Here is a 19480-nt window from a genome sequence, read left to right as displayed (position 1 = left end):
CCCTCAAGGGATTTCTAATAGGTTTTAATCCCTTTAATCTCATCCAAACCACACCCCTCACATAAAAAATATTTCCTATCACTAGAAACTCAAGGAATAACCGTGGTTTGAAACCACACTCCTCACATAAAAATGTTTGAAAACCATTTCCAAACCCCACAAATTACTAGTGAAATACACATCTCACATATTACAAGTAAAATACACAATTTAGTACATACCATGTCAAATGTAACAAGCATATTGTACCAGGAATTTTAAAAACAGACCATTTAAAGTACTGATAGTTCAAATAAAACATTACAAATCCACACCAATTTATGAAAAAGAACATTACAAATCCACGAATAACATTACTGAAACAACCGTGCTACTCAGAGCACCCAACATCCACCGGCGAGGTTCCCCTTCCAAGATAGATAGTGTGTGATTCCCTTCCAATAGTGCAGCCCCACCTGTGAGATGACAAAAAACAGAGGCAAATTAGAAGTCAGTGGTAACAGTGGTAGAAAGCAAAATAGTGACCGTATATGTAATTTTACAATTCTATGCATATATTGCATACTCAATGCCTAACAGAACCATGTACATAAATACTCACTTCACTGTGTGGCCCGTAGGCATGTTTTCCGATTATGGCCTGCTCCGCCACAAAGACCACAGTGGGAAGTACGCCTCCCCGGTCCACTACCTCTAGAAGCACCACCAATGCGCCTTTTGATGGGTTTGAGTGGGTCACGCAAGTATTGTTCAACATCGTTGGCCACCATATTCACAGTTTGTTTCACTCCATCACCTTTCTCCAATTTCTCCAACTTCCTTGCTTGCTTTAGAACCGGTTCATTTGTGTCCCGGAATGTTTCTGGTGCTCTACATGCTGCTTTAGACATTCGCCTGCAGTTTTCCCTCAATACTGTAAATCTACACATATCCATGGGGTCCCATGCACCCAATTGTTCCCCACGCAGCTCAAGCCCATCTTTTGCATACTTGCTCCATCTCCCCATAATTAATGATGAGGGAATTCCAGGCAGGTCTAGATATCTACAAACAGCAAGAATATGATCGCATGGAACGCCATATGATTCCATCCTCATACAAGAGCATTTGAACTCACTGGTTTTTTTTGCACAGAGTCACATTCCATTTCCTACTAGACAAAGAAAACCTTGAAACAAAGTAAATGATGCAAGTTGAAGTCTCCTTGAAAAGACTAACCTTTAGCATCAAACACCGGTGAAGACCCTTAGAGACAAGCCTAAAAATGTTGTTCGTGTAATGGTTGGAAGCTGATTTTTCAAGCCTCTTCAATTGTGTTTGCGGCACATGGTCACCGTGCATTGATGCAAAATCTGCTTCAAGTTCCCTTTGTCGCTGATAACTCATATATCGAAAGAAGTTGTGCATAAAATCTGTCAAATTGTTCCATGAGTCTACAAACTTCCCAACTTGGGCATGTAATCCCTCAACCCGAGAGGTTGTACGAAAGCCCGCAAAGAATTCACCCCGCATATATGCAGCAGCCCACATCATCCTCCGCTCATACAAATCATGAACCCAAACATTGTCTTCACACCCACATTCAATAACCATTTGAGCCCATCTGTCCTCAAACTCCACAATTTCAAGATCCCATAGCATGCATCTTGAAAACATTTGAACAAACTTTGGTTCTGCAACATTGCTAACTGCATTCCGAAGAAGATGCCAAGCACATAACCTGTGATGCGCATTTGGAAACACACTTTTAATCGCATTTTTCATTGCTGGATCTCCATCTGTGATCACTGATACCGGTTCTTTCCCCCGCATTGCATCTAACAAATTCTGAAGCAACCAAACATATGTCTCCTCTTTCTCATTAGAAACTAAAGCTGCAGCAAAGATAATTGTCTGATTGTGATGATTAGCTCCAGAGAAAATCACAAGTGGCCGCTTGTACTTGTTTTTCTTGTATGTGGCATCAAATGCCAACACATCCCCAAACAACAAATAGTTGTCCCGGCTGATTCCATCACTCCAAAACAACTTGTCCAACCTTCCTTCCTCATTAAAGGTGTGTTTCCACATCAAGTCAGGATCCTTTTCCTTCAAATTACGTAAGAAACCGAGCACACCTCTAGCATCACATACTTCCACCTTCTTCTTTTTAAATTTTTCATTGTACATTTGTCTAGGTCCAAATGGAACATTTTGATATCCACCCATCTGGTTGGCAAACACACCATAAGCCTGTGGAGTTGTAATGCCTGACTTCCTAAAGCAATTCAATTGAGTAATGTCGGCCTCATTCATTCTCCTATGAGTAGGTGCCAATCCAATCAAATTTTCTTCAACAAGTACATGATTATGATCATCACAAACAGATCTAACATGCCAACGCTTGTTATCCTTATGAACATGGACCTGACAATAAGCCTTACACTCACATCTTGTGGCCTTTTTCGGAAAACGCTTTCTCTTTTCACCAGCATGAGCATCAACCTCTGGCTCAGCTTTCTCTATCCTTTTACCCTCCCTGAAGCAAACAAATCTCTGTTGGATTACATCTCCGTGATTGTTTTTTAGAACCTTAGCCTTCCTCGCAGCAAATCCATGCATCCGAGCATACCAACTGTAGAACAAGTAAGCAACCTCACGATCCGGAAAGTGATAGGTGACTATGTTATTGACAGATAGTTCTTTGAAATTTACCATCCCCAAATCTTCTAAACCATTGATAGCAATCTCAGTTGGCGGCTCCACATCAACATTTTGTTCTTCAACCCCATTTTCAGACTCTTTTTCATCTTCTTCATCATAGTCAGTCCCTTGCTCTTCTCCTTCTTCTCCACTTTCCTGAACGTCATCAGTCCCTTGTTCCTCATCAACAAAGACATGTACATCACCTTCCCCTCCTTCAACCATTACTCCAACAACATGCTGAGGACCCTGGCGCAGTAAAATTAAATAAATTTCCCCAAATCAAACAACCCATATACTAAGAAAACAAGATGCTATAATTTAATTTAAAATCACACAACACTTCTCAAGGAATGAAACACTTTGCCACTGGAAACCATATTATGCAATTTAGCTGTTACCTGAAGCGCAGAGGAACCAAGTGCTGCATCATCTATCAGAGTGTTCGACCTAGACTCCTGGGTATGGGAAGACATGTTCAACAGCCACCGAACCCACCCGTTCCCACTAGCGAACCCGTTCCCACCGCCTAACCAACCCGTTCCACACTACTGCATAGGAAACCCAGATCGAACACATTCATTAGAAGGTGAAAGCAATAAAACCTCTACAACATCATTCACAGAAGGAAGATGCAGTAATGAGAAGGTAAAAGCGACAACGAACCTGTTGATGAGGAAGAAAGAAGAAAGCTGCCGAGAAGGGAGGCGTCAGATCTGGATAGGATTTGAAGATGAGAATCAAACCTCATGAACCCTAGCCGTCCTGGAGTTGTTCACGAGGAAGAAAGAAGAAAGCTGGTGATGATGAATGTGAATGAATCGGGGTGAATCGGGATATGAATTTGGGTTATTTTCAGTTAGAAAGGAGGGGAAAATTTATTGTAGTTTGTGTTAGTTTGTTTAAGTTGTATGTATTAATTACATGACCCAATTAGTAGTTTGTTTAAGTTGTATTAATTATGTTCCAAATTTTTTTTTTTACTGATACAATTACCTAACTCAGTTAGTGCAAATCAATATTAAGAAAATTACTAACTATATAACTAATTATATATAATATATTAAGTATTTTATTTTTTAAAAATTTAAAAATACCTGCTGGACCTGCACTAGCAGGTGGTGTAACCATGGACCACAAAAAAGTGTCCCATAGTAAACGGCTCCTCAAACCTTAACTAATTTTTTTAGGTATAAAATTAAGATCCAGAATGACCAGATCTGTTAGAGTGATAGTGATAGCCTTGATAGGATAGCATTAATTTATCAATTGTGAAAAACATTGTTAGTTAGGGCCCGTTTGGTACACCGTATTAGGCCTGATTGTATAAGTTTATACAATACATTATGAGCTTATCAGTTGTTTGGTGCATACATCGTATTGTATAACTCTTTCCATCAATCCCTTCTAATACATTAAAATGATGGATAACTTAATCCATCACCCAAAGGAAGGATAAGACCTGATAAGATTTGATGTATTAGCTACTTAAAAATATTCCAACCCTAGCCCCATTTATCTTTCATCACAGGTTCATCATCGACATTCCTCTTCTTCCTATTGTCACGTTCCTCTCTACTTTCTTCCTCTTTTTGCTCCTGTAACCTTCCTCTTCTTCCTCCTCTTTTCTATTTTTTCTCCTAACCCCAATTCCTATTCTTCCTCCTTTTCACGCTGTTTTTTTTCCTCCCAAATTAAGAGCTAGAGTAATTATTTGTTGCCTTTGTGATGTGATTATTGTGAGGGGAATTTGTTCGATACCATATTCATATATTGTGATACCTCTACAATTTGAAAACTACGCTTGGCTGGGAGGTTGAGATGAGGACTAATTAAATCAATTGTGGGATTTGTGGCTCTCGAACCAGCCCCAAAACCTCAATAAAATCACCACTTCTAAACTCCAACACGAAGAGAAACAACCCAAGAGCGCCTATCGAAGGAAGATCCGCCGCGATCTGGATGCTTCCCCGGCGAGCAACTCGACCTGTAACTGACAATATCTCTCTTCTCCAACCTCAATAGGCCACAAAACTGTCACCATAGTAATCAGATTGAGGAGAGGAACGATCCCCTTTTTCCTTTTCATCTCCGGCGAGTTTCGCCGCCGCTTTCCGCCGTCATCAGCCTTCTTCTCCGGTGAAGACTCGTCGGAAAATTTCCAGAACCTTATTTCTGTAATCTCTTGACCCTCTGGGGTTGTTTTTAACCTTATATCATCAAAGATTCAAAGAAAAATAACACAGTGCTCTATGAAATTTGTGCCTTAGATATTTTGGAGACAAACAAGCTTGAATGTTCCATGGCCTTCCACCGAATGATCTCGAGTACTGTAGGGTCGTACTATAACTTGCATATCCTCTTGGTTTGGTTTTGATCATTTGGTGTTTGGGACTATAGGTGTGACACGTTATTTTAATTGATCAAAAATATTTCTATCTTGCTGTTTAGAAGATTGTTAAATTATTTGTACCTTGAATCTACAAACTATTTTTGCAAGTATTATAAAATTTGTTTAAAGGGCATTTTTGTATAAATAATTAATTTTTATACTATCCATCATTATTCATTACTTCATCAAACATTGGATTGTATTATGTTAAACAATACGATAAATTATACAATGTCACACCAAACGTTGTATAGTATAAATTTTTATCAGGCCTTATACTATCAGGCCTTATACAATCATGTCTTATACTATCAGGCCTTATACAATACAGCATACCAAACGGGCCCTTACTTTCTCCCACCTGAATTCGCCGCGCATCCTAAAACCCAACACAACGTGCAAACAACAAACTTTTCAAAAAAACAAAAAAAAAAGTTCCACGTCCCTTCAACTTTCGCCGGAAAACTCACCCTTCTTCCTTCTCCGCCGCAACCGCCTCCATTTCTCCGATCACGTCCACCTCCGTGGTTCTTCACTCTCGAAAACCACCATCACCACCACCAATTCGGATCCACCGAAGCGATTCGAAAGACTGCAACAACGGTTTCACCCTCATGCTTCGCGAAACCCTCTTCATATCGTTCCTCCTCCACTTCTCATTCTCCGGGGATGCCGATCCTGCTCCCAACTGCACGCGCCTCAGCCCCGTCGTCGATTCAGAGTCGGAGTTCACAATGGTTCAACACCAGCTCCGAGGCTCCGTGAAAATCACCGACGATTGCTCCTTTAGGGTTTCTCACTTCGACATGCTTCCTGGCTCCGATGTGCGCTGGTGGGGTGCGCTCTCTCCCGATTTCGAGGATCTCACCAGCGGCGTCGTTGTCTCAGGTGACAATTTGAACCAGACGTACTCGAATTCAAGCTTCGCCGTGCGGTTGATGAGCAATGTCACGTGGAGCATGATCCGTGTGCTGGCCGTGTGGGATCGCGCCACCGCCTCCGATTTCGGGCACGTGGTGCTGGGGGAGAATGTGACTTCGAGGCCTCCTCCGACGGTGTTTGAGAATTGCAAGGTTTTGTCCAAGGATTTGAGGTTGAGGTGGACGTTGAATGTGGAGGAGGATTCCATTGAAATTGGGTTGGAGGCTGCAACTGGAATCATGAATTACATGGCTTTTGGGTGGGCAAATTCGAGTGGCGGTGGCGGTGGTGACTCTGGGCTCATGATAGGGGCTGATGTTGCTGTTGCAGGGTTTAAGGAGGATGGTCCCTTTGTGGGTGATTTCTTCATTACCAAGTATAGTGAGTGTGTGAGAAACAGTGATGGATTGGCTCAGGGGGTTTGTCCTGATTCAATGTATGAAGAACATAATGAGGATAGGGTGGGTTTAGTGAACAACACCGCGTTGATTTACGGACATAGGAAGGATGGGGTGTCATTTGTTAGATACAAGAGGCCCTTGACTAAGGTGGATGACAAGTATGATCTCCCTGTGAACTATTCAGCAAATATGAAGGTTATTTGGGCTCTGGGGAAAATTAAGCCTCCTGATACTATAATCCCTTACTATCTCCCTCAGAATCATGGGGGTTTTCCTTCTGAGACTTATGGACATTTGGTTCTGAATGTCTCGGAGCGTGTGAATGAATGTGCAGGTCCCTTGGATGCTGAAAACAAGGAGGATCAAGATGTCATCATTGCGGATGCAAAAGTTCCTTTGGTGGTTTCGTCTGGTCCAGCAATACATTACCCGAACCCTCCGAATCCTGCAAAGGTTCTTTACATCAACAAAAAGGAGGCTCCTCTGCTGAGAGTGGAAAGAGGGGTGCCGGTCAAGTTTGAGATTCAAGCTGGGCATGATGTTGCACTTTATATTACTTCTGATCCTATTGGTGGAAACGCTACATTGAGGAATCTTACCGAGACTATTTATGCTGGAGGTCCAGAGGCTCAAGGAGTTCAAACCAGTCCCACAGAATTAGTTTGGACTCCTGACAGGAGCACTCCTGATCACATCTACTATCATTCATTGTACGAGAAGAAAATGGGTTGGATGGTCGAGGTGGTTGATGGGGGTCTATCAGACATGTACAATAACAGTGTTGTTTTGAATGATCAACAGGTTACCTTCTTTTGGACTTTGTCAAAGCATTCTATATCTATTGCAGCTCGTGCGGAGAAAAAAAGTGGTTATCTTGCAATAGGATTTGGAAGTGGAATGGTAAATAGCTATGCTTATGTAGGTTGGATTGATGATAGTGGTATAGGTCATGTAAACACTTATTGGATTGATGGAAAAGATGCTTCAAGCATTCATCCTACCCATGAGAATTTGACATATGTGAGATGCAAAACAGAAAAGGGCATCATTACTTTGGAGTTTACTCGTCCCTTGAACCCATCTTGTAGTCGAGACAATAGGCCCGAATGTAGCAATATTATTGATCCCACAACCCCACTTAAAGTTATTTGGGCAATGGGTGCTAAATGGACGAATGACCATCTTAGTAATAGGAATATGCATTCTAGTACGAGTAATAGACCTTTCCATGTACTGTTGGTGCGGGGGTCTGCAGAAGCAGAGCAGGATTTACTTCCTGTTTTGTCTGTGCATGGCTGTATGATGTTTCTTGCATGGGGTATCCTGCTCCCTGGAGGGATATTGGCAGCCAGATACTTAAAACATCTAAAGGGTGATGGATGGTACCGGATTCATGTTTACTTGCAATACTCAGGGTTATCAATTGTTCTACTTGCACTTCTTTTTGCAGTGGCTGAGCTTAGGGGATTTTATGCTAGCTCAGCTCATGTTAAATTTGGTTTTACTGCAATTTTTTTGGCCTGTATACAGCCAGTAAATGCTTTCCTAAGACCTCAAAAACCTGCAAATGGAGAGCAGGCACCCTTCAAAAGGGTTATTTGGGAATACTTTCACATAACTGTTGGTAGATGTGCCTTTGTTGTTGGCATTGCTGCACTTTTTAGTGGGTTGAAGCATCTGGGAGACAGATATGGTGTGGAAAATGTCCATAGACTCAATTGGGCTTTGGCAACTTGGTTCTCAATTGGTTTATTGTTTGTTATTTATATGGAATACCATGAAAAGCAACGAATCAGTCGCCGGGTATTTGGAAGAAGCAATTGGGTTCTTGGTAATCTTGAGGAGGATGATTCTGTTGATCTCTTGACTGCAAACACAACACCTGCAGATAGAGAGTCACAATCTTCTGTGAGAATGGAAGTCCAGTTAGAACCTTTGAACAGATGAATGCATTCTTTAAGTTCTGATAGAAAGTCCCCATTCTGTCCCAATTTTTACTGATTTCACACTTAATCTGTGAGCTAGCAAGCTTCTTTATTAGTTATGAGGCGTAAAGGGAGACAGTTCTGGATCTCTTCTCTTTCTTTTGACACATGTTGCTTTCGAATTTCTTCACAGAGTTGCAGCATATTTTTTCCAATAGTTATACATCTTTAACAGAATAGGTTATATCATTTCTTCTCCCTAGGTGCTACCCTCATTTTTGTACTTAAAAGAAGAAATCAAACACGGTGAAACCTTTCTTGGGACAAATGTATGTTTTGTATGGCCAGTTTTGATAATATCATAGATAACTTGAGACATAAGATTACTATCTGGTCAAAGGCACTGTTGTAAATTATGAGATTTAGAAAAATGAAAACAATATCATTTATTCTTGTCCATAATGCTTTATGATTTTAGATCCTATGTAATTGCATGTTTCATCTTTGATACTCTTAGGGGGGGGGGGGAGGGGAGTGGAGAGGCAGGGGAGGCTTATGATAATGCATGCCTCCCTTTGGTTGGTCATTTTTTTAAAATTAGGGGAAGAAGTGTTTGGGATATTTTTAAAACCCTCCCAAGAGTCACTTTTTTGAGTTCCCCAAATTGGGTGTAAAAATCGGTAACCCAAGCTTTATCCCTCTTTCTCAATCATCTCTCTCAACTCCCTTCATCCATTGAAGTTCCGCATGCTGTTCTTCCGAATCCTTCACAAGCTAAGGTTCGTCATTTCGTTTCCAGAGCTCATGAGATCCTTTCTCTTCACTTTGATGCACTCACTAATTCTTCTATAGCTGTTGAAGCTTTATGATTTGATAAAAAAAGTTCACTGTGATAACTTCACGATTTTCTCAGCATTTTCCTTTCAAAATTTGAACTGGCATTTTTTTAATTTTCAGAGATAACTTCTTTTTTGTTAACCACAGTTTATTTTGTTTTTATGTTCGTGTGGCTTATACTTGTATCTTATAACCAATGGTGCCGGTGGATTTGTATCTGCTTTTCCCCTTCCTGGAATTTCAACTTATTGTGTTTGAATGATTGCATCAAAATTTTCCAGCGATAGGCATTAATGCTTATTTTTGTTTGCCATTATAAGCACTCTTATCTTATTACTCCACATGAATCACATTTCCAAATAGTTCACCATATCCTGAAGGAGAGCATATATTGCAGCACCTGATTATAAGGTTTATAACATTTCCTATTTCGGACTTCAAATTTCTTCGCTATATAATTCATGGTTTTGAATGGTAGATAAGCATTTGATCTGTAACAAGTGTAATTTTCTTAATTGTGCTAACCCAACTTGTTTCATTTCTTAAGCTTTTGAACTTTAATGGTTTGTTTTGTGTGACTTGTATAGCAGCTGTCGTGTACTTTAATCTGAAAGGCTAATATTTTGAACTGTTGTGATTTGTTGTTCCACAAAATTTGAATGTTTCATCATTTTGAGTTATTTATATATATTTTCTGAGCTTCTGTTGTCCTATTAGCAAGTTGTTATCAACCTCAGATCTTCATGGTTTATTAGACGACCTTAATATATAGTTGACCTTTGGATGTTCCTGGCAGAACATCAATTATTTATGCCTAATCTTTGAATTATCATTGATTCTCCATGCAATATGCAGATTTTACCTTTCCTTTCTCAGGAAAGTTGATACGCCCCAAAAGTATCCTTAGATCTTGTTCAGCTATATTTTATATTTTGTGTTTCTTTCATTTTCAGTCTCAGATTTGCAAGGCAAGGCTTGCTACAGTAGTCCCACAATTGGTTGTATAAATAATAGAAAGTCATCAAAATCTGAAGCATGAATCTTCAACAAAGTATTCATTTTTTTTAACATCCAGCTCCAGTTATTAATAGTATTTCAACGGATACTTAATTATTTTATCCTGTGAATTATATGAACTATATTGAGAAATTGGAGGGAGACTACTGTGAAGCATTACTGCACTGGCAGTTGCCATTTCCAGTTGCTAGACAAATAAATGCAGCAAGAGGACAAAATTTATGACCTCCAACTTAAAATATAGGTAGATTAAAAGAAACAATAAATAATCAACTTTAGAACCAACTTTAGAATAAGAAAACTTAAAATTACTTACAACTTGCAAATCAGATAAAGGTCCTGAAATAATATTTTTTTTAACATGGAAGAAACTCATTTTTTTAATTCTCCAATAATATTTTTGAAAAGTTAGGTTCCATTTCAATTGAAATGAAACTCACGCATCTTTTTAACTCTCTAATACTATTTTTGAAAAGTTAGGTCTCACAGGTTACTTCTACCGTCGACAGCAATGACTAATTAATAATTACATGTCGTGGTTGCTTGCACTAAGTGATAAATAACCGACCACAATATACGCTTTATTTTAATGGGTAAGGAGAAATCAAACTCTCAACTTCAAACAACCACTTTTAACCACCGCATTTGTAGATGATCATTTTTTATTTAATCTGGTTTATGTGTATTCTATACCAATATAATATAACTATATAAGTGAACACAGATTATTCTTATTCTGCTGACACTCTAACAACGTCTCAATCAAATAAAAGAGAAAAAATTAACTAAGTCAAAGAAATAAGATATGATATAGGATATGATGAGGAAAATAAAGTAAAAACTGCAAATGGAAAATTAGAATCTTTTAAAATAACAATAAAAGACTGTTAAAAAATAAAATGGCAGTGTGCTCTGATTCTCAGTAAGGTACACACCTCTCCATTTTTCTCTTATACATAACTTTTCTTCCTCTTTCTCCTTGTGAATCCATCTTCTTGCCCTTGTTGTCTCTTCTCTTTAGCTAAAGACCAAGTAAGAACAGTGAGACACAAAACAGCATGGAGAAGCAGAAAAGAAAGCAAGCTCATCAGGATACTGATGCTTCCCTCTCTAACTCAGCCACCAACACCAACAACCAGGTAAGCCATGCCAATGCCATTTACTCTTCCTTGTTCCTAAAATGTTGTAGTAATTACATGCCATGCTTTTACTTCTAGCTTGCATTTCTGTGAACATGATGATTTTGTCTTTACAAAGAAGGAATGTTATGTAAAGGTGCCACCTTTATGAAAATGAAGCTGGAAAAACATGAACTTGGAACCAAAATCATGGTCTCTGCCTCTCATTTTCCCCTTCTATATCACTTTAAGTTGAAGATGTTTGTTGGGGGTATGAGTTTCAGTGTTTCACTCTCACCAGTTTTAAGTAACTAGATAGATGTTGATGTTGCCCTAAGTCCCTCTTCATTTTGCCTCTAGAACTTTCACAGCAGGATCTAGAATGGAGGCCCCATGACTTTCTGTGCTATATTGTTCAAGTCCATGATTGTGCTAGCAAAAGTTTTAAGATTTTCTAAATGAATTAGATACATTGAAAGTAATCTTTTTTGCCATTCCCTTGATGTTCTTTCTATGTTGTGTTAAACTTAAAATGATTAGATAAAAGTTAGGCTACCTGCTGCAAGACATTGATAGGTATGGTTCTGGGTTTGTTATATTCTAATCATGTCCTTATTGGTTAATTTATTGTGCTACTGGTTTAAGTCTATCAAACACCTTGAATGTTTAAGAAAACCATTGCTATTATTTTGAATGTTGAGGAAACATGAGAATACTCATTGCTTCACAGCAAATACAAAACTATTTAGTTTCTTTTGTCTCAGTGAAATTTATGTTTTACTAAGGGCAGATGAAGGCTCAATGAAACGTATACACTTGGTATTCCAAATACAAATACATTTTTCATTCTTGTGAATGTCGGTAACATTAAAGAAGGATGTAGAATGGCCTGTTTCTTGGGTTCTCTAGTTTATTTTCCTCCTTTACTTTGTTGTTTGTTTATATCTAATTTGTAGCTTGTTCATGTATGATATTCAGTCAGAGTCTTGCTCTTGGGAGTGCCCTCCCTCTTCCAGAAAGCATTTTAATTCAGGTTCCAGGATGATCTCCACTCGCCGTGCATCCGCAAAGAGACTTGCAGAAATTGAAAAAATACCTGTTTCAAGATGTTCACAGCCTCGGATATCGAGAGAACATTGCTCTGCCACAAATGTCTTCCAACAGCCTGATGATCCAGTTGACACTGGTATTTCGGTATGAAATTAGTGCACTTCTTTTGTGTGTGTTTATGATAACATCTAGTTCATCTTCCTCCTTTCCTTTTTGATTGCATTTCTTTGACCATTTGTCAGCATCTATCATCTATGATTTATACCATTGAAGAGAGCAGCTATAAATGGAATCATTAATTAGTCTTTTATGAAATTTGGTTCAGGCTATTCAAGTTCAAGCAGGTTCTGTTGCAGAATCCCCTCCAAGACTTCTTAAACAAGTTGCTGATCAACCTTCCACTTTCACACCAGAAATGGGACATGAAGAGACTGAGAAGGTTGGAAATCTCATTCCAAAGAGACTTACAGAAATTGAAAAAACACCCGTTTCAAGACGTTCACGGCCTCAGATATCAAAAGAACATTGCTCCGCCTCGAATGCCTTCCAACTTCCTGATGATCCCGTTGACACTGTCATTTCTGTATGAAATAAATGCTTTTCTTGTGTGTGTTTATGATAACATCTAGTTTATCTTCCACTTTTCCTTTTTGAACTCATTTCTGCGACTATTTGCCAGCATCTATGATTTATACCATTGAAGAGAGAACAGCTATAAATGGGTCCACTAATTAATCTTTTGTGAAATTTGGTTCAGGCTATTCAAGTTCAAACAGGTTCTGTTGTAGAATCCCCTTCAAGACTTCTCACACAAGCTGCTGATCACTCTTTCAATTTCACACCAGAAATGAGACATGAAGAGGCTGAGAAAGTTGGGAATATCATTGCAACAGAGAACGACACAGTTGATATACAAGAAATGGAGAAAGCACATGAGGCTGGGATAAATTCAAATCACTTGAATCAAATGGAATGGCAGGAGACAGTTTTAGCAGAATGTAGCCCTCTTAAAAAGTCTCCTTTGGCAAAGGAGTTTCAAGTATCAAATACCCTTGAGGAAGGAGCGAATAAGAATCATAGCAAGTCTAGTTCAATGTATGGGTCTCCATCCTCATATTTCAGCTTCAATCTAACTGGAATAGATAATATGTTGGAGAATGAAGATGAAGTTGATTCTGTTAGACAGAGCTCGTCTATGGACACAGTGGAAGGATATGAAGTGAAGCCCAATTTGATGCCCATATTAAGTAAAATTCTCAACAAGCATGGAGATATTGCTGAGAACTGTGTGGTATTGACAATGAAATACCGTTCAAAGTTGTTGGAGGTGATATGTGAAATTATCTCAGAGTTGCAGGACAAGGAATTTGGTAAGATCAAAGATGACAACTTGCGTGAGATGATCGCTCTTGTCAATGAAATAAAAAATCTAAAGGTAGACATTGAGTGGCTTCACCAGAGACTAGTTCAGATACTTGAGGCAAGGCAGATTCTTAAACAGTCGGGTGTGCTGAAAGAGAAAAAAGATAGCAATATAAAAGACATTGAAACTGCTGAGAAAGAACTGGGAGAATTTAAAGAACAAAAAAAGGAATTAGAAGCAAAGTTTCGATCAATATGTGAAAAAGAGATTGTTTGCAAGGAGTCACAGGCAACAGCAAAGGTTAAGTCTACCAGGATACGTGCAACAATCAAAAGTGCCAAATATAAAGTCAGGCGCTTTCTTAATTGCTCACTGGCTGATGATTTGCTTTAGTTTGGCCATTTCATTTCCCATTATCCTTATCCATGGTAATAGTTTTAGGGTTGCTTAATGCATTGTCCTTTATGATCTTATGACTTGTTTTAAGTTGACTGGTTTTCACTGTTTAAATTTGTGCTTAGACGACAATGTCTCTACCTCATTCGTCAATGCGTGATGGAGGAGGAAGATATACACATAGGATTTGGTTGCAAGTATATATGGTGCTTTGAATCTGTAGATCTTCATCTGCCTGTGATTCATAGAAATTCTAAGGATGTATGTGCCTTACTGATTTGCTTCTTTGATGACCCTGAGTGCTCTTTAAATATGCTTGTATTAAATGACTGATATATTTAGCACAATTAATGATCATGTTTTAAGATTCCCACCCTTTCTTGAAATAGCTGTTTTGTACTAAAACTTTGTTGGGCTGATATAAGGGTTCAAAACAGATTCTGATCTGAGATTTCCCCCTGATATTGGACACCTTGTGAGAAATTAAACATGCGGCACCCTGTATATTGATTTTTTTTTTTGAAGTTGATTATCCTTTTTTTGAACAAAACCTCATAATATTAAATCAAAGTTGGCACTTGGCATGAAGGCCAAAATGTCATCATGCAACAACGGCATCAAACCCGGCGGCCCTTCCTCCACCCAAACCTCATCCTAGTAGACATGACACAAAAATTAGTTTTTCTAGATAAATAAAACGTGTTGCTTAGTTCAGAATAAGAAATGGAAATAATACCAACTCAGGACAATGAAACAGGATTTTTAGAGGATGTGATTTATGATACTTTGTCCATATCACTATCCAGATTGATAGCATTAGATAGTGATACTTTTGAATGAAAACCATGAACTTGGATTATCTAATAACAATGATTTCTAGAAATCTACAATGTCAAGCCCCTGAAGCTTGAATTATAGTTTGAACTTGGAAATGTTTTGTTTGAACCAAGATTCCTCTGATAACAATAATTATAGTTTGCAGAATACACTCAGAAATGTACTGCTGAGTTTTTAAAAAATCAGTCTGCAAACTTAAACTCTAGGTGTATATTTTTTTCCAAAAATTGCATCGGAAATAAGAACCATGAAACAAATCTGGTTTCATACGTACAAGGTTTTAAAGACAAAAGCGTAAAGATGTATTGGCACCTCCCATAATTGTTTCTACCAAATATTTTGTACTTTCATTTTCATTAATTAATATATGCTCCAAAGAGTAAGTATTCCCTCCAAAAAAAGTAATATAGCTATATTTTATTTTCGAAACAACAAATGCAAATGAGTTAGAACCGCAGGAGATAGCCAGATAGGTATCCAAAGTTATGCTATATGATATTATAATGTTAATTTTTTTTTTAGTAACTACTAAATTTTTTACACATTCACGGATTACATTGTTGCACTGGCATTGCCATTTCTAGTTACTCTACAAAGCTACTCTTGGTTTACGTTTCAAGACCATAAATAGTGTATTTTCACTTTCTGCTCCACCCCAATAAATAAAGGCAACAAATGATTTCACAGAAATGGAAATAATATATTTTTCTTCTCAGTCAATCCATAGTGTTAAAAGTGTACTAAAGATATTGCATAAAAAATTACTAAGAGCATCTCCAATGGAGTCCTTATTTTGGGATCTTAAAATAAGATCTGGATCTTATTATATCCCACCATTGGAGCTATCCTACATGGCATGAGATCTTAGCAAAAGCTAAGATCCGTGCCTTAGCTCAGGTACTCTCAAATGTGGGATCTTAAATGAAATAATATTTTTTTTCTCTCTCCTTCAATACCATAACCAAAGTAAAAATTAGGGAGAAAAATAAATAATATAAATATATTAGGTACCGTGGGTCCAGTCAAAAGTAAAATAAGATCTCAACCACTAGAGTGAAATGTGCATGAAGACCTTATGAGTGTCTTAAATCCTATGTGGCAATTTGGGCCCACAAAAATTGAGTTAAGTCCCAAAATAAGTTCCTACCATTGGAGATGCTCTAATACTAACTAGACTGATAAATTAAGCGAATTTCACTCTTTTATTAGGATTTACATAAGTTCCATTTACCAATAAGTAGTGTATTTGAAAAAGTTTCTTAGGAAATTTAAGCTAAGTCTACAATTTCATCAAAAAAAAATACATAAATGGTGTGTCACAATCATGCTGATGCCATGCTCTGACACACGCAAACTCAAACATCACAACATAACACTTTTATGATACATTTGATACTAAGTATGATGTTGGCCTTGTCTCTTTTCTCTAAACACAATTAACCATGTTTCCTAGGAGGAGGAGAAGCGAGAGAGTGAGACAAAAGAACAAGCCTAAACAGAACTGGAACCAGGTTGAGGTTGTTGATCTTTCCAGCTCTGATTCAACCACTGAAGTCAACATGAACCAGGTAAGCTATGCCATCCATTTTTTTCTTGCTTCCCAAATGTTATAGTAGCTGCATTGAAGGAGGCTTTTGCTTCTAGCATGCATGATTCTTGCACTATTTGTGTAGATATGATGATTTTGTCTTTGTAACCAAAGGAGGCGTTTTATGAAAATGAAATTGGAAAGACATGAACTTGAAAGTAAAATCATAGTCTTGGTAGAGGAATGCTGAATGTGTTAGCTGCATTTAAGCCTCTTGCTTCTAGCATGCATGATCCTTGCATCATTTGTGTAGATATGACGATTGTCTCTGCAAAGAAGGTATATTTATCTAAAGGAGGCATTTTTATGAAAATGAAATTGGAAAAACATGAACTTGGAAGCAAAATTATGGTCTCTCTACGGATTCTCATTTATCTATCTTAGTTCAAGTGGAGGGTATCTGAGACTAATAGTGATAACTATACAGTTGTTTTTTAACATGTAAAAGGTATGTGCAATTGTGCTATAACCATTGCTTCTAACTTAAAATTTACAAGTTTAAGTAAAAATATTTTCTCTCTATGTTCTGTGCACTCAGCAGTGCAAAGATGATATTTATATATGTGTGCAAAAAGTATTGGGTAGTAAGATCCTGAAGAGAAATGTCTTACAAAACACTAAGGGTTCCAAGAAGTTGATTGTTCTGCAAATTTAATGTGGTAAAAAGCAGTACATAGATAGTCATGTTTCTTCAAATGTGGATGTTGGGTTCCTTTTACCACTCCTCCTAATTTTGCTCTCTTTAGAAATTTGGGAAAAAAAATGTGGAACAGCCAGAGTGAATAAACTCTCTAAACTCACAGCACAATTAAGTGAAATGAAAATTTCTTTCAGTAGTTTACAACATGTTAGTGGTTTTGTCTCAATAAAATGTATGTTTTGCTAAGAGGTACTACTGTGAATACTCAATGCTGTTCAGAAATTAGGAAAATATTTTAGTGGTTTTGTCCCAATGAAATTTATGTTTGCAAATGGAAGATGAAGGCTCAATTAAACTTGTATGCTTGTTACTCATGAAAGAAGAATGTATAAGGATCTGTTTCTTGGGTTTCTCTTTTCCTTGTTGTTGGCTTTATTTTTAATGTGCACCTTATTTTCTCGTGTAGAACTTGACTGTTAATATACAAGAAGTGGAAGAAGTACCTGAGGTTGAGATTGAAGCATCAAATGACTCAAATCAATTTTGAAGTAGCATCTATTCCTTTTGAAAGAGTTTTGTCAAATGACATTCAAGCATCAAATGACTTTGGGGGAACATCAAAGGAGAAACATAGCAAGTCTATTTCAGCTCGATCTTCATGCCCTTCTTTCAGCTTCAACCTAACTGACATGGTTAACATGTGGAATGGTGAAGATGATGTGGTTGGTTGTGCTGAACAGAGCGACGAGACCATTGGTGGATATAAATTGAAGCCAGAATACATGCCTATATTAAGGGCAATTCTCAGCAAGTATGGAGATATTTGCCGGAATTGTACGTTGACAATGAAACACCTTTCGGTGTTGTTGGAGATGATATGTGAGATCATCTCAGAATTGCGAGAAAAGGATTTGGTTAAAATCAAAGAAGATGACCTGAAGAACATGATTGATCTTGTAAATGATATAAAGAATATGGAAGTGGACATTGAGTGGCTTCACCAGAGACTAGTTAAGCTACTTGAGGCAAGGCAAGTTGTTGATCAGTCTGCTGCGATGAAAGAGGGAAAAGAAATCAATAAAAAATTCATTGAAATTGCGGAGAGAAGACTGGAAGAATGTGAAAAGAAAAAGAAGGAATTGGGAGCACAGTTAAGGTCACTATGTGACAAAGAGACTGAAACCAAGGAGAGACTGGCTAGAGCATTGGATGAGTCAACCAAGATCAAGGAGGCAATCAAACAGGCCAAAGATAAAGTCAGATGCTTTCTTCGTCACTCAATGGCTGATGGTTTGATTTAGTTTCAGCATTTCATCTCATCTCCCTTTATCTGCTTGATTTTATCCATGGTGGTGATTCTAGGTCTGTTTAATCAATGTGTTGTCGTCTTCTAGGGCTGTTTTGAGTTAGACTTTGTTCTTTCATTGTTCAAATTTATGCTAAGACTATATAGTTCAAATTTATCCATGGTGTGATTTTAGACCATTTTGAACCTGTGATGGTTTAATTATGCTTGCTTTAGATGAGTGGTATATCTAACACAATGAACGATCTTGTTTTCTTGGTTATATTTAAGACAGACTTAAGAGTCTGCCTGAAACTGGTGTACCTGGAATTTCTTGCACTATGGCACCCTGCATTTTGATTATTCTCATGAGTCATGATACAAAAAAATCTATTCTTTTTCATAAATATAACATGTTGCTTAGTTCGGTATAAGAAATGGAAATAATGCTAACTCAAGACAATGAATCAGGATTTTCAGAGATGTCATTTTTTTTTTTAATTTGTCCATAAAACTATCCAGATTGATAGTATTAGAGTTAGACAGTGATACTTTTGAAAGAAAACCATGAACTTGGATTACCTGATAACAATGATTTCCGGCAACAATGGCTGCTCCATTGTCGTTCATCCTTTTTCGACAATGATGGCTTTGTCACTAGGCGTAGAAATACCACATTACACAAACACACACACACACACACACACACACACACACACACATATATATATATATATATATATATATATATATATATATATATCACTTATCTCTTTTTTTGTATGTTATAAATTATTTACACAAGTTTTTCCAAACAATTAAGAGCTTATATTATCAAACAAATTCAAATAAAGAACGCAAATTTTAAGAGGTGAGCTTAACTGTGTTTCAAAAAAGCTTAAATAATGGTTATAATATTAGCCAAATTTTAGTTATTTAAAAAGTTATTTTTTAAGATTTACGTGAAATTTAAATATGTCTAGGTTTAAATTTATTGTATTAACAAAAAATGAAAGATAAATAAAATG

General features: G+C 37.5%; 4 protein-coding genes across 5 annotated transcripts; 3 read left to right on the top strand and 1 right to left on the bottom strand.

The window, feature by feature from the left end:
- Positions 1 to 224: 224 nt before the first annotated feature.
- On the bottom strand, positions 225 to 3331 carry LOC130710090 (protein FAR1-RELATED SEQUENCE 5-like). Its single transcript, XM_057559246.1, has 3 exons — positions 3084 to 3331; positions 602 to 2931; positions 225 to 455 (listed from the first exon to the last, which is right to left on the bottom strand). The coding sequence occupies exons 1-2, from the start codon at positions 3156 to 3158 to the stop codon at positions 1114 to 1116; spliced, it is 1893 nt and encodes a 630-aa protein (XP_057415229.1). The 5' UTR covers positions 3159 to 3331; the 3' UTR covers positions 225 to 455; positions 602 to 1113.
- A 2096-nt stretch (positions 3332 to 5427) lies between these two features.
- On the top strand, positions 5428 to 8783 carry LOC130711769 (cytochrome b561, DM13 and DOMON domain-containing protein At5g54830-like). Its single transcript, XM_057561504.1, has one exon. It carries the CDS (start codon positions 5689 to 5691, stop codon positions 8341 to 8343), a length of 2655 nt encoding a protein of 884 aa, XP_057417487.1. The 5' UTR covers positions 5428 to 5688; the 3' UTR covers positions 8344 to 8783.
- A 2191-nt stretch (positions 8784 to 10974) lies between these two features.
- On the top strand, positions 10975 to 14473 carry LOC130716252 (uncharacterized). 2 transcript variants are annotated; one of them, XM_057566460.1, is made up of 5 exons: positions 10975 to 11102; positions 11197 to 11314; positions 12272 to 12487; positions 12669 to 12926; positions 13101 to 14473. In XM_057566460.1, the coding sequence occupies exons 2-5, from the start codon at positions 11234 to 11236 to the stop codon at positions 14097 to 14099; spliced, it is 1554 nt and encodes a 517-aa protein (XP_057422443.1). In that variant the 5' UTR covers positions 10975 to 11102; positions 11197 to 11233; the 3' UTR covers positions 14100 to 14473. The 2 variants fall into 2 exon arrangements, with proteins under 2 accessions (XP_057422443.1, XP_057422442.1); XM_057566459.1 differs by lacking the exon at positions 10975 to 11102 and having other exon boundaries at positions 11109 to 11314.
- A 3221-nt stretch (positions 14474 to 17694) lies between these two features.
- LOC130713389 (uncharacterized) lies at positions 17695 to 18468 on the top strand. Its single transcript, XM_057563161.1, has one exon. The coding sequence runs from the start codon at positions 17695 to 17697 to the stop codon at positions 18466 to 18468; it is 774 nt and encodes a 257-aa protein (XP_057419144.1).
- Positions 18469 to 19480: the final 1012 nt, after the last annotated feature.

The sequence above is a fragment of the Lotus japonicus genome, chromosome 4 (assembly GCF_012489685.1).
Source record: "Lotus japonicus ecotype B-129 chromosome 4, LjGifu_v1.2".
Taxonomy (NCBI): Eukaryota; Viridiplantae; Streptophyta; class Magnoliopsida; order Fabales; family Fabaceae; genus Lotus; species Lotus japonicus.
Note: the sequence above shows the minus strand (reverse complement) of the source record. Positions and strands in the feature narration are given on the sequence as shown.